The sequence below is a fragment of the Homalodisca vitripennis genome, chromosome 4, assembly GCF_021130785.1.
Source record: "Homalodisca vitripennis isolate AUS2020 chromosome 4, UT_GWSS_2.1, whole genome shotgun sequence".
Lineage (NCBI taxonomy): Eukaryota > Metazoa > Arthropoda > Insecta > Hemiptera > Cicadellidae > Homalodisca > Homalodisca vitripennis.
Window position 1 is genome coordinate 63,149,257 of NC_060210.1, and position 16,559 is coordinate 63,165,815.

General features: G+C 32.1%; 1 protein-coding gene across 1 annotated transcript; it reads right to left on the reverse strand.

The window, feature by feature from the left end:
• Nucleotides 1–208: 208 nt before the first annotated feature.
• On the reverse strand, nucleotides 209–15,962 carry LOC124359396 (peptidyl-prolyl cis-trans isomerase). The gene is made up of 3 exons (XM_046812102.1): nucleotides 15,773–15,962; nucleotides 3,138–3,354; nucleotides 209–790 (listed from the first exon to the last, which is right to left on the reverse strand). Exons 1-3 carry the CDS (start codon nucleotides 15,956–15,958, stop codon nucleotides 579–581), a joined length of 615 nt encoding a protein of 204 aa, XP_046668058.1. The 5' UTR covers nucleotides 15,959–15,962; the 3' UTR covers nucleotides 209–578.
• Nucleotides 15,963–16,559: the final 597 nt, after the last annotated feature.

Below are 16,559 nucleotides of genomic sequence, written 5' to 3' on the forward strand. Positions count from 1 at the left end.
TTCATTTTTAGACTTGACAAAAAACATTTAACATCTTCATGACACAAAATAACTTGGTTATCAATCAAATAAGAGTAGTATTTATGCATTGAGTAATTTGTTTGGTGGAGTTCCTTACAATGTGAAATGACAAGAGTAGTAGTTTATACATTTAGAAAGTTGTATGTAGAGTACCCTTAATGTAATATTTAGGGTAAATAAAAGCCAGTTTTGACAAAATGATTTATTCCTAAATTGGTATTGCATTTTAGTACTGTTATTATATAACATTAAAAAGAAAGAACACAAGCAATTAAAGTATTTTTTGTAAAAAAAAGAAAACAGCACACACTCATTCCATTTCAGTCAGTTTAAGAAAAAACACTACTTTATATTGCAATGAACGACATAACATTAAAAAATCTATCCTTGTGCCAGTCGATACAAATAAAATTGACTTCTTTTCTAGGCTCTATGTCCACAGCGACAAACATTGGAATGGAATGGAGAGAGCAGGGTTAGTTTTGAATAGGGTCATTTGATCTCTTGTTACTGTTGTTGCTCCACCTCAAAGATTAACAGATTTGTTTAGTGATAACTTATGATAGTTGGCCACTGTTTTCAATTACAATTTTCTTGGTGGTCTTGCCACTCTGGGAGCCATAAGACTCCAGTTTCTTCACGACATCCATGCCCTCGACAACGTTGCCGAACACTACATGCCTGTTGTCGAGCCAGCTTGTCTTCACAGTCGTGATGAAGAACTGGCTGCCATTGGTGTTAGGGCCAGCATTTGCCATAGACATCACACCTGGCAGGACAGATAGTATTAAACAACACTATAAAATTAACAATTAAATTTACCATATCTTTCAATATATTATGCATATAGTGTTCTTATCCCTTTACTATCTCAGTTGCAACACTTGTGTCTCCAACTGATTATAATTAGAGTAAATGAAAATTACAGGATTTTTGTGTATGTCTAAAAAAAGTATATTTTAAGTGTTCACTTATATTTTGTTTCATTTTATATTACACTGCTTGTTGTTAAATATTCCTAAGTTTTGTTATTTATATACAGTCACAGTTGTTGTATCATTGAAAATCTGTACTATTTTTTTTGTTTTGCATGCCATATCTTTCGTTTTTTATGTTAGGAATTATTAATATTTTTCTTTTGTTCTCCATTAGCAATTTTTATGCATTCTCTTCTTGTTCACTTAACCAACTCCTGTCTTTTGGCCACTTGTTGTTAAAGTTAAGTTTTAGTTTTAAGTATTTATTCATTATCATCTATAATTACTCTTATCTTAGCATGTAATGATTTACAATAGTAAACTAAAAATTGCTTTTTCAAAGACGTTGAGACTTTTAAAATCACAAAACTGCTATTTAAGATTGATATTTCATTTTACTACTGCTGTAAAATAATGCATTTTGTCATAGTCTTTTCACTGAATTGAAGTCACAATGATATGAAATCTCTTGTAAAGAAACACAAGAGAAGCCATCACAGTTTTATCATTAGAGAAAACACATTTTCTCATCACGTTGTTTATGGAGAAAATATTATGAGTGATGGGTGTTATACATCAGTGGTGTAGAAAGCCAAAGATGTTGACTGACGTCCACAAAAATGGCTTTGATATTTCTTAAATTGATCCTTGAATTTGACATTCGGCCATCTTTAACATTTGACATGATTCAAGCACAACACAATCACTCAATGTTTTCTCTCTAAACACAGCACATTCTCCAATTGATTCCTGCTGCACTATTTCCTTCTAAGCAGCAAACAACTTAAGAAAAAACACAGCATATTTTTCAGATAAATTTAGATCTAAATTAACCCTTCACCATTCCAAAATTTCCCATATGTATGGCCTTCCCAAAATCCACAAACCTAGCATCCCTCTCCAGCCCGTTCTTGTGATTCACCTTGCAGGGAATTGTCTTTTTCCAGTCTTTTTGTACATTTTAATGTCATTGGTAGGAAAACTGACTCTTTTAACAAAAATTAGAGGGTCAAATTTAATGTCAAGATGAGGGGATGGCAATGGGTTCTCCACTGTCTCCTATTTTCGCCAATATATCTTTATGGAGAAATCTGAGCGAAAAGACTTGGCTTCAGCTCAGTTCAAACTGAAGATTTGGGGGAGGTATATGGATGATACCTTTGTTATTTTTCCTCATGGAGACACTGAATTGAGTTTTTGAAATCACATTAATAATATTTCTCCTTCCATCCGTCTCACAATGGAAGTGGAAGTCGAAAACAAGTTTCCTTTTTAAGATGTGTATGTATTAAGAGATAAGGATTTCCTTAAAACTACTGTTCTTCGAAAAAAAAAAAACAAACAAGAAAATATTTAAATTATCAATCAAACCATCAAAAATCTGTCAAAGAATTGGCATACCCATTATTTGATAGAGCAGAGTTTATGCTCAGATAGATAGATTTAAAGAGGAATTTAAAAAAGTGGAATTGGATCTTAGACGCAATGGATAACCTCAATTAGTAACAAGTGCAAACAAACCAGAAGAATCATTCCTGAGTCAGAAAAGTAGAATAGTGACAAATTTGTGTTTATGTCAATCGCTTATGTGCCGGGATTGTCAGATAAAATTAGAAGAGTAGGTAGAAAGTAATTAGAACCGCGTTTAAAACATAATGTTCTCAATGTCAGGTAAAAACAAAACAAAAAATGGCACACAATTCCAAAAACTGTGTTCACAGTATAAAATGTAGTTGCAATAGGGAAACATAGGCGAGACAAAAAGACCATTAAACGTACGGATAAAAGAAAACAAAGAAAAGACAAGAAAGGGTCTAACAGAAAAGTAAAAAAATTGCACACCGTTGTTGGTCCGAAGACCATCATATGAATTGGGATGAAGCCAACATAATACATCAGGAACCTTTGAAAGGACATTAATCAAGGGTACATTAATTAAATTGGTAGACCAACTAATCAGTCAACCATCAGTCGAGATTAGGCTGGTTTGGTTGCCAATTTGGAAAAATTGAACTAAAAATAGTAAGTTAAATAAATATTTGTTTAAAATTATACTGTATGGGAATGTGGGTGTAAGTTTCAAGTACACATAAACAGTTGATTACATTAAACTAATTTTAAACTGGCAAACAAAATTACCGGGTCCAGTGTGTTTCAGCGTGAAGTTCTCATCCTCAAACTTGGTGCCGTAAATAGACTTTCCACCTGTACCATTGTGCTTGGTGAAGTCCCCACCTTGGCACATGAAGTTTGGAATTACTCTGTGAAACGTGCAGCCCTTATAACCGAACCCTTTCTCTCCAGTGCATAGAGCTCGGAAATTCTCAGCAGTCTTTGGTACTACATCACTCCGAAGCTAAAACACAAATAAACAAAATTAATGTGGTTTTTATAAAAGTGACCATCTAAAAAAAACCTATGTTTAACACTACATAGTGTAATGAAAACTATAGGTGGTTCCCTAAAGCCAACGTCCTTAACATGGTTTTCTGCACAGTTTAATATAGCTCCTCCAGAATTGACGCTATGAAGCACCTTTAAAAAGAGCATGGAAAAATTATATCTGCACATTTACTCATCATGTAAGACCACCCACTACAGGAGAGCAAAGTCAGGTCTCAAAACCATACCTTGAATCAGCACGTTTTTATTGCACAAAATTTCTCTTCCATTGCCACTGGACATCAGAGTTAGTACGGTGTCATTAACCTAAAAAAAGGCCTAACCTTGACATCCAAAGTAAAAGTTTTATTCCAACTCCAAATTGTTCTATATAACCCTCTTATTGTTTGGTAAAAAGTTACACCATTTTGGGGTTTGGGGGGGAGGGGGAGAAAAAGTAGGAAATTTAGTAGTTTTTTGGAAATTGGTTGAAAACTAAGCTGTTTAGCACAAAGAGTGTTATATACAAAAATATTCTAAATGAAATTTTAAACAAAAAATGTCCTATGCATATTCCCTGTAAAATTTACGGTTCATGAGTTGCAGACGGTGTAAAAATAAAAATGATATAATTTTTAAGGTTTTTTTTCCAAATAAAGCTATGTAGAAATAAGTAAATGATTTAATTAAAGAGTAATAATATACTACAGTATTATAGTCAAAAAGAGGCACCATAGAAGGTTGAAAAAGTAAAAATAATTGTTAGGAGAAACGTGGTAGTACAAGCAGGCGTGGCCGCCATCATAGTGACCTTGGACCGCGGGCCGCAACCAATGGCGGTTCTGTCTTCTGCACCGATAAAGCATTTGAAATAGGAGCCATATCCATCAAAGCTATTGAAAACAAAACATTTAAAGAAATACACATGAAAAGAAAGTTTGCTGTCAAGTCTCTAGCCTCTATAACGAAGTCGGTGAAAATTAACAACGACATGGTATGTGTAAATCCTAACACTCTCTTACATCGGATGGTGTGTACAGTAAGGAGTGATGAGAGATTAGAGGAAATTTTTCAGTTTGAACTCTGTGCATATCCTCCATCACTGTTTGACGAATCTGGCTTGATGAGGAAGGGGAAAAAAATCATCAATGGTGACGGTTTTGGTTTCAGATTCAAAAGAATCATCAAACATCGATGACCCAGTGAAAGTGTCCTATATAATTGACGGAGGCCACCTCCTACATCGTGTTGTCTGGCAACAGCCTGCTAAATTTAAACAGATTTGCGAGCAATATAGTGATTATGTATGTACTCATTATGGAAAAGCGACTGTTGTTTTTGATGGTTACGAACGAAGTAACACAAAGGATCAAGAACACCTACGAAGATCACGTTCCAACATTGTGGTCAAAGTAGAAGACTCAATCCATGTCAACATAAATCAAAATGAATTTTTAGCTAGTGCTAAAAACAAGATGGGTCTAATAACCCTCCTTTCATCGCACTTGCAACAATGTGGTTGCACAGTTCTTCAAGCATCGGGTGATGCTGACCTATTAGTAGTCTTAACAGCTATTGATGAAGCGAAGAAAGATGTTCAAACGTGTGTTATTGGTGATGACACGGACTTATTAGTACTGTTGACTGTCCACGCACCTTCAGAGAATAAACTGAAAATGGTCGTACCTAAAAAAGGAAATCACCAGGAAAAAGTGTACATTATTTCTGACATTCAGCAAGGCATTGGGGATATGAAAGATGTACTTCTGGTTACATACGCCTTCACAGGATGTGACACTGTGTCTGCTGTCTATAAGAAGGGAAAAATTGCACCTTATAGGAAAGTTCAAGCCAACAACGTTCTTCGTGAAAAACTTCTGGTCTTCAACAACCCCAAAGCCGACCCCAGTGCAGTGGCTGATGCAGGAAATTACTTCCTACTTGCAATGTTTGGAGCCAAGAACACTGAAGATCTAGATTGTCTCCGCTACCAGTCCTATTTGAAAGCGATTGCAAAGCAGCCTATACATGCATTACTGAAGTTGGATGCACTACCCCCCACTTCAGGAGCGTCCAGACAGCATTCATTTAGGACCTACCACCAGGTACAACAGTGGCTGAATGAAGATAAGGATCCACTCGAGTGGGGTTGGAAGAAGATTGGCGACCACCTGACACCAATTACAACAGCACGTCCTGCAGCCCCCCAGGAATTACTGTCCCTTATAATGTGTACTTGCAAAGATGAATGCGTTCGTAATTGTGAATGCAGAAGGAGTGGTCTAAACTGCACTAGCATATGCAGCAATTGCTCAGGCCAAGCATGTGATAACATGGACAATAATAACATCTTAGACGACGAGCTAGAGGAGGAGGATAATGTGCTGGAGGATGAGTGAAGTTAATAAAGACATTGAACATTCCAAATTTGAAAGATATTTATGCTTAAGAAGTGAATTTATGTTGCAATGTTCGTAGAAAGTTCAGGGTGGGTTTCTCCGTACCACAGGTTTATAGGGCCTAGGCCTGTGGAAGCCTCTTTTCCCTTAAAAAAGAGTGCCCCTTGATAAGGTGGTGAGGTTGTCGTTCCTTCAAGGGCTTATCACTAACATACCACCGGCCACTGAAATAGCAACATTCTTTTACGAAGCTTATTTTTTTTAAAAATTATCAAAATTACGAAAAAGTTAACATTTGCACCGTCTGTAACTCTTGAACCGTACAATTTAGAGTGATTATGAAAAGGACCATTCTTATTTAAAATTTAACTTAGAACATTTTTGTATATAACAATGTTTAGGATAAACCGCTTAGTTTTTGAAATATTTACGAAAAACTAAAAAAACTAGTGATTTTTCAAATTCCCCCCCTCACCCCCAAACCCGACGCTCAAAATGGTGTAACTTTTTACCATAGAATAAGGGGACTATGTAGAGCAATTTGGTGTTGGAGGAAAACTTTTACTTTGGATGTTGAGGTTTAGGTCTAATTACACCTTACTAAGTAGGATTTGTTTGAGGGATAAAACAAAACCATAGTATCTAATCCTAATCTAATGGTTGATAATACGGGTTGACAGATAATTTGTTGACAGAAAAACCAAACAATATATATGGCTTTTTAACTTTTTCATAGTATGAACAAGAAGGTTCAGTATGTTGATATTTCAACTGCAGTAAATTAGTTTAAAATGTTTTAAAACCCAATACCTATACAATAAGTAGTAGGTTCCATCTTTATTCAGTTATCTACAAGGTGGATAATAATGTATATATCGTATTAGATTGGATAAAGAAACTTCCTTGTCACTTCAATCAATACAAATTATGTAAACTGCAGCCATCTGTTTTAAACAATGATTTAAGAGACAACACATAGCAATTTCCAACTCTGGAGGAACTACCAACTAGTGAATCACAATTCTCATAATCTAATGTTCTAAAGTGATTAGTGGTGATGAGTACTTCCCAATTCCAATTTATTCTCTGAACTTATGTAAATTGAACTGTACATTCTCAACTTACAAAAGCATAATACATTTAGTTTTTATTACATTACCTACAAATATCGTTTTTATTCTTAAATTAATTGCAAAATTTAAATAAGCTTGGTTTAAAAGTTTCATTCTCTTTAGTTCACAAAATTAATAAGTAAATACATGACACATGAGTATTTTACACAAATGTTAAGTTCTCATGTGAGTAAAACTGTGAATGAAGTAAAGCCATATCTGATTAAGTATTCCACTGGCGTGACAAGCAATCATTATGTAATCTGGCCTTGGCTCAACTCACCAAGGGAATTACTGTGAACATCAACTGCTACTCATGCTAGTCCACCTCAGTTTGGACAAATAATGTCAATAAGAACAAATCCTTTCTTGATAATAGTAACCTAACAATCATCCCATTCGACAATTGGACAAGCATGTAAAAATGAGGAAAGAACAGTTTCAGGTACCTACCAGTATTAAAACTAATAGTATAGAATATTTATCGAAAACTCTTAGGTTGTATTAATCTCATGTAACATTTCATCAAATTATGTAGGATTTATACTTTTTACATTGAACTTATTAAAAACAAATTTAAATTTTCAAGATAATGGATTACTTTTGTTTTTACAAGCAAGTAATTCCAAACAGAATAAACAAACACGATTATTTAACAACTGCATATTATTATTTAAGACTCGGGCATAAATTTATTGAAGAATGTGTTAATTTAATTTGTATTTTAACACCAACCAGATTTAATCCTCTATAAAATAATGTAGATTGTCACAAAATTAAAAAAATAGTATTTGTACCAATTTTAAATAAAAATAAATAAATAAATTACATGAACATTTTGTGTAGCATTGACCATTTCTTAAGAAAATATCTTGTGTCAAAAATATTCCAAAATTTAATAAAGGCTTCTTCTTTATGCAAAGATCAATCAAATTGACCTGTATAATACTAAACAGTGTGGAATATGGCAGGATTTCTCTGTTTCAAATAGTCAATTTATAGTAATCGACAATTTTTTTTTTCTGTTTGACATGACAAAGTTTTAAATATGATTGAATGCAGGTTGAAAAATGTTGTGCAGGTAAATAAATATTCAATTATCTATTATTTTTGTTCCGCTTTGAATAAAGAAACTTAAGTTTGTACGTTAAGACTTTTAACAAATGTACAAACATGAATTTTTTGAAAAATTGATAATATATAACATAATTGTATTTGTGACCAAGGCACGGATTAATGCTGCACCTAACATTTTCTGGAAATGACACGAGTTACAATTCAGCAACAATAGCATTTTAGACCTAAAAAATGATTATCTTAAGTGTCCTCCACAGATAACACAATTACAAAGGGTTGAACTGAAAAAGGATTGAGGAGAACAATGGCCTCCCCCTTCTTCCAAGGAGACATGACCGAGGTAGTGCTTGCTATCCCTCTCATGGAGTCTCGACAGAAAGGAGCCTCTACCCTCAAATGTACCCACTCATCCTGAACATCTTACTCTGGAAGCAAGTGGACAAGATAATTTTTAGGACTAATGCAATGAGAATTTTCCTTAGTTTCTTGTCAAATGCATTACTCTTCCAAAGAGCTTTCTGGAACAGAGAGTAATCTGATGGAAGAATTCAATATTCTTAACAGGTATTCATTAAAAGCTCCATGACTCTTAGTAACTATTGAAGGAAAAATAATTTCATTATGATCTGTTCACCCATTTGGCTGCTTTAGTTGCAAACAGCAAGGCCACTATACAGTCATGCTAGGTGCAAAAAAATAATGAAGTAGACATTAGGATCACATCAACAAACTTCTTCAGTTAATATTAATAAAAGTAGAATAACACAAAACCTTTATTCATCAGCTTATAATATATTAAAAGTTAACTGAAATTTCTGCACCCTAGTGTAGTTTACAATGTTGACAAACAAATATATCACAGTGGTTCATGTGTTGCATGTAGCCAGCTTGTAATGTACTCAATGTTAACTACAAGAAATCAATACAATAAAGTAAGGAAGGACAAAATCAAAGAGTTTTAATAAATCTTTTACCTTTTGATCCAAAAATATTTCCTTCCTAATACCAAGAGGAATATATGAACCAAATGTTAAGTCTCGAGAACCTTTCTATGAAGTTATTAGTCGGACTGATACTGCCAATTTAAAAATTATAAGATACCAATGGAAAAATGTATGAGTGAGACAACTACATAGTATAATAAACATCACAGTTTCCCTTGGATTATGATAGTATGTATTTAAATAGGTGTATACATAACTTAAGTCAGGAATCAAAAATCAGTACAGCACTTTTCCGTTTCAACATTAAAACATTGTGAAAACGATAAAAAATTACTAAAATGTTTCAGGGTAAAACACTGCCAATCAAAATAAAAACTGAAGATGAAACATAATACAAATTCCATCACATATACTACAAACATTTTATGCGGACAACGAACCGAGTGGACAAGTATAGAAGTAAAACAATACTGTGTTTTGTATTACTGACTTATCTACAGACAGAGTAGTAGAAGCAGTGTTATGCCCTATTTAAAGCTTTATCCTTTGCCCATCAGAAAAAAATACACAAAGAATTAAGTCAGGGAATGCCTCGACAATTTATTATGTTTGGTCTAAAAGAACTAAGCACCTAAAGTGCTCCCAGGCAATAAAAAAACATTAATACTTTGATTAATACATGTGATTAAATAAAGAATACTGGATTAGATTATTGTTTTATATTAAGAATAGTATACAAATTTATATTAACTTCAAACACCAATAAATAAACTCTTTATTGCCTTTACAACAATATTAGTAGCAAACACTTGAAATTTTGAATGTTTTATATTAAGTTAATAATATACTATTATAGTGTGAAAGTAAAAAAATAAAGTTTAGTTTCTTGAAGCAATATGGGCTACAGAAGTTTTAATTATTTGCCAGTAGATTTAATGCTTAAATAAAAAATTAATAAATTAATTAAAGTTAAAAGCTAAATTGAAGTTCAAATGTTTAAATGAAGTGCAGCATTCGGTTAAATTAAGGTTAAGTTTAATCACAAGTGATGCCTATTTGCTTTTATATTGTGAAACAAAAGTAGCTTTGCTGATAACTCAGTAATTGAGATAACAGTATGCTTTACTTCTTCTAACTGAACTCATTGTACAATAGCAACCACTCTGTTTTGTGATATAAATAAATAACTTGCAAATAAACTGAAATATTAATAAAATATACTTAGACCTACTATACAAAAAAATGTTGCTAAAATCTAATGTTAATCTAAAGTTAATGAACAAAGATTATTGCCCAATTAAAAACAATACATGGTATAATCATAAATAAACTTGTATTGCCACGTTGAATTAATTGCTCAAAAGGTATTACTGATTATTTCACTACAACAAATATTAGCTACAGCATTGGAAAATGGATGATTTTCTTCCTTTATTGCCAACAGCAGAGCCAATATATGTACATAAAATACAATTATACGATCATTAATTTTTATTTTTTCTACAAACGGTACCCAACAGTATACAAATGTAGCAACAATTATAATCACCCTATGAAAAAACTTCATACTATTTACAGAGGTAGAATGCACCCGAAATAATGCAAAATTATATAAGTCAACAGAATTAAATAACTAATCCTAATCCAAATATTATGAATGCAAAAATGCCTTTGTTTTGTTTTCACATGTAAACTACTCGAACCGATTATATTGATTACATTCTTATGGTCCCTGGGATGAATATAGGCCTAATTTAGTTTCAAAAATCCCTCCAAGCTACTGAAAGAAAAGAAATCCCATCTTGGTCTCTAAAGTTATGAAATATTGATTGAATGACCCTGTAAAATGTAATCAGATATTCTGTGTGAAGATCGGTTGTTGTTTTCAATTTGTTTACGTTTATAGTGAGTAAAATGGTCTAAACAGTAACCATAATTATCCATGTCGTTTTAGATTTCAGTGATTAGGTAAGTAGGACTAATCTACCTTAGAAAATGTCCTAAGACACAACAAGGTCAGAATTTGTATCCGAAAACTCTTTTTGAAGCAGTCAACAAGAACTATGCTAAATGGAATTTCGCTGGACTGTACTTTTCAACTAATGTATCAAATCGAGCTTTTAATGTTCTAAAATAATAAAAACTGTTACTATAGATGTAGACTATCTAAGTTCTCTTTTGACAGAAGTGATATAACTTCTCTGATCTGTGATATAACTTACAATACACAACAGTTTACAAATTGGTAGTCATAAGGACTCACACGTTTCTGACAGTCGAAATCATCGTACTTTTTAAAATGACAATGCAATTCTGGGTAAAAATAAAAATTCCTGTAAATTTGTTTTCAATAACATGTTCTGGAGTGATTAATTATGGACTCCTGAACATATTTCAACCAATAATATTTGGAGTATTGGAAAACAATTGCTGCGTAACCCTCTAGTGATGCACAATGCGCAATATTAAGATAGCATGACCCACCCACTGTTTGTAAACTAAGGCCTGTGACCCATCAGTGGGTCACAACATATTAGAATTGGAGTCTAACCAATGAAAAAAATAATGGCCTGGCCAGGGCAAGCTAATTGAATTTTCTCTTGACATACTCTTAATCATTGTTTACAAAATATGAATATTTATTTGAAGCCTTAGACTTGACAACTTAATCAACTTGCAACTTAACAGTTAATTTCTTATTGCCACATGTAAATATTTTCCAAAAGTCCTACTTCTCAAAAGAAAGACATTCTACATATGTAGATTTCTTTACCCCTATAAAACTAGACACCAAACTCTGCCAACAAGAAAACTTAATTTGTAGAACATTACCTGATTATAACAATATTTACACAGATTTAGTTCACTGAAAGTTTTATACAAAACTTGCAAGATAAGTCAAACATTTGGTTTTAAGACAAAACTAATTGAGTCCTAATTAGCCAATTCATAATCTAGTTCCAATACTAACTTTTTCAAAACAAAATAATAATAGACTAACCAGTTTTTAGGTATAACACTACCCATGCTCAAGTGCTAGCTGTGGAATTAAACGATGACGCACCAGTGGGACTCAAAACATAGATTCCAATCTGTTAATAGCTTAGATTTCACCATACTCTGGTATCATTAGGATACAGCTGTACTGGCAACCATCTTGATTTTAGTCTCATAAGAGCAATGTTAATCCTAAAATATTTTTACAACCTTTTATGTAGTAGAATAATTAGACTATGAGAGATATCTCATTAAGTTAAAATAAATAATAATCAAAACTAAAAATAACGGCATGAAAGTGTTTGAGGTTTAACAATGGTTTTATAGGTTAAAACTCAAGGTCACTTTAGAACAGTCGACTCAAGTACAAATAGTAAAATCAACAAATTACAATTATTTTTCACAGTATAGTGAAGTTTTTAGATTTCACACTCCACAGATACTAGGTCCAAACATCTTTAGTTTAACCTACCTGAAAATTTAATTTCTTGGAATTAGGCTAATAAATTTAAAATACTAACTGAAAAATAAACTTGTTTTTATATATTGTATTTATATCCCCTCTAATACGATGTTTTCTTTATTTGGAAACAAACTATTCTGATTTACAGTAAAATTCAGTTTCAGTTTCAATAAGAAATTTGTTTTGTAGTTAAAAGGGTTCCCACTAAATCTCAATAATCACTCACAGCTCTTTCACAGTTTCCACAATTAGATGATGATAATTTCACGATTAAATTGCTTTTGTAAACAATGTTATCATTAATAAACAAAAAAAACAAAGGACCTTTGTGTTAGGCAAAGGAACAAACTTTTCAACGTTGACATAGTTGAATGGTGAAATTATTTAAAGCTTTTATTTATTTCATCAATAATGTCCAGTTCAGTGGACGTTTTGTCTAAACAAATACGATTACATTTTATGCCTCGGCTACAAGCAAACACCAAACAGTATAGTTTATTAGATAATGAGCAGAACGTTTAAGGTTTACATCATACCGGAGCACTTACTTGCAATCATAAAAATAATGACAAAGTGATTATTTCTATACGTTAACAATCAAATTCCAAGAAACTAGCTTGGACCTACAAAGGGAAGGGGAGGGACCTGTGTGGTTCTCTGATTTACATTAGTAATTATGTTTTGAGATTGGTTGCAGTATTTTAACATTCTTTTGTACGATTATTACACACAACTGTACGTAACTCACAAGTTACAGACTGGCTAGGCTATGTAATTGATGTTGGCAGATCCTGTTAACATTATTAAATATTTTGTTTTTCACAATAAAATAAGGATGTATAAGTTAGCGATTAATACATTTTTAAAACTGAAAATAAAAATAAACTGTATTAACATTGTGTAATATACAATAGACTGCATAATAGTTTACAACCCCGCTTCATGTAGCCATGGCCTAAGGACCTGTTGACGGAACGGCACTTTCTGTATATGTCTAGTGTTTCCCAAGCATTTTAAAGTTCATTGGTTTAGTTACTTCTTTTATTAATTTTAGATTTTTAATTGATGTTCTGTGTACTGATTCAATGCAGTACTTGGCTACAGCAGATTTGTCAACTCTTCCATATTTTGTGTGATAAATGCTCTTTAAATCGTGTTTTTATTGTTCTTTTTGTTTGTCCAATACAAATGTTACAGTTATCGCACTCAATTTCAAAAATTCTTGATTTATTATCATTTGAAATTTTGTCTGCAGAGTTTCCTAAAATTTGGGATAGTTTGTTACTTGTTCTGCAAGTGACAGTTTTATTTGTATGTTTTTTAAAAATTTTGCATGTTTAGTTCGAGAAAGTATTGTATGTTGTGCAAATAAATTCTTGTTTTGTGTCTTCAGGTGGCCTTAATGTTGTCTTATCTTTTATAGTTCTTCTTTTCAATACTTTTTTAGTATAATGTTAAGTAGTGTAGTGTAACCCACTGAACATAGTAATATTATTCATGTAATTTAGTTATTGTAGTTTTCTGTTGAAATTGGTGTATCTAAAAGTCTGTATATAATTGAATTAAATTTTGTTCTTTTTTAAGATGGATAGATAGATGTATTGATGATAAATCTATATATGTATGAGTTGGTTTCCAGTAAATATAAAATGTAATTTTTTTCATTTCTAATCACTAATACAACATACAAGATTTTATCACAACTCTAAATTCATTGTTTTACCCTACTATTAAATTTACATATTAAATTGAACAAAACAATAGTATCCCATTTTTAGATGGAGGATAGTCTAAATAATAACTAAAATTATATCGGATTTGTACCAATTCCGAATAGCCCCTGGCTATCAGTGCAGGCTTTGGAAGCCCCCCTACACTTCTGACAAAAAAGAAATTCATCCTCAAGGTAATACGTAAATTTGAGCTCAGATCACTTTGAGTGCTCAGTTATTCGATAACTATATAACCAAAGAAAAACTAATAAAAATAAAATGATAAAAATAATAGTCAACTTAAAGAATATCTAACGAGGAGGATATAGACAATGGTCGCCACTTTTGTTAACAGGGAAATGTTAAGTTCCAACTAAAAAAAAAACAAAATAGGATCTGAACTTTCCAACACAATCAAACAGAGCACCCTATATTCATATGGTCAGTAGACAAAACTACTACACTTATAGAAAGTAATTCCATTATTTAGAAATCTACTATGCAGCATAGCCTAATCTGACCAATAACGAAACCAGAAAAAAAATTTAAAACCAAATGTGCAAATATGGTGTCTATTAGCAAACAAGATGGAGGGCACAGAGGAAAATAACGAGCATCTGAGGCAAGTTAGGACCTTTCACAAAAATGCAGGTAAATAAAAAAACCTAATAACTCTAAAATTATCCTCATGTGAAGGTGGTAACCCTATACTGACCTCTAAAATTCCTTATAGCTACTTTTTCACCTGAATGTTGCTATCCCAGTTATCCTCTCCGCCAAAGCTTATCCAATCTTAGCTTGTTATTAGTTAGTCTAGAACTCATTAATTTGCATAGGCTAACAAGAAAAGTTTAGGCTAAATATAAGCAATATATTAGCAAAACAGAAAAAACTTTATAACCATGACCAGTATAAGATTGTCATGCAGGGTAGGTCTAGGCCACCCATTTAGGACCATAAGGTAACCATTTTTCAATGGAATGATCTTGATTTTATCTGTTTGAAGGGTATGTTGCTTAGAATATACAGGTTTCTCGTCTACCAATAAAAATGTTGACACTAATGAAACTTTATACAATTTAAAAAAAAAATCATTTAGGTACAACACCTAGTCTCCTCCATTAAGTTAAAACAAATTGATACTGACAGTCAACAAAGCAAAAATAATCATGTAATTAACTCAGATGGCCTTAAATGGTATAATTGAGACTTGGAAGGTTAGATATGACTAAGCCAATGGCTTTCTCATGATTAAATGTTTGGACAAACATGTGACAATAAAACCCAGAGTAGCCTAATTTATATATCAAATAGTAATTGGATTGAAAAAAGGACAAATGTATTGTTTACTACAATCTGCCTACCACAAACAGGGAGAGGTCAATAAATCATTACTACAAGAATAACTATGACCTAATGAACATGGAAAATTCCTAAGGCGGTAAACACTTTTATAACTTATACCCTAAAATAATTCCCAGAATGACTTGTATTACATAATAAAGCATGATATGACTTAAAATTGTATTTCTAAATGGTACATTTAATTGTGGTAAGCCACATGAATTAACATTTTCAGAACAAAACCACGCCATTCTCAAGAACAGGTAGCTAAAGTAACGGTACACATCCGGTATTTCAAGAGGACTTACAGTAATAATAATGGTATTAAAATTATTAATCCTTACCTCAATAACAATTCTTCCTACTGCCTGCCCATCGGCAGTCATATCAAAAAATACTCGTGGCAAACTCATTTCCTTGGAAAAATTCCGATTTACTTGGACAATACAACAGCGACCCACAGAGCTGCTGGAGACAAGTGACGAGAGAGAAAGCAATTGGCGGCTGAAGAGGAAGCTTGTTACTGCCATCTTAAAAACGGAAGTGTCTGCGTCGAAGTCTAATAATACACAATTACAAAATTATAGCTTATCCTTTGTATTAAAGAAAAATCTTATATTAAGAAATTCAAATGAAATATAATCTTTAAAAAGAATATAAATTTTCATTTTATGTACATTTTAAATATAAAATATATTACTGAAAGTAGATCTATTTGTTACAAAAATATTCTTCCTCCACACCTATTATACGCATACCATTGTCATTGATTGCTTTCAACAACCATACCGAGATTCTCTATAACCTAAAGATGTGTAACTACTGACTAATAAAATAAAGATTAAACATTACAAAATATTTATGTAAACGAGAGCCTTTATTTATTGAATAAAATTTAAAGTCTTTAATAGATCTTACCGGCCGGCTATATCCTTGTAGGATAGAGAAACTTGAAGGTTATGATGCATATGGTATTTTAGTTTAGCCAGATTATAATTCAAAACACATTATATATATATATATATATATATATATATATATATATATATATATATATATATATATATATATATATGTAAATGTATAATTTAACTGTACGTGCATAAATGTCTAATGTTTATTAAATGAAAT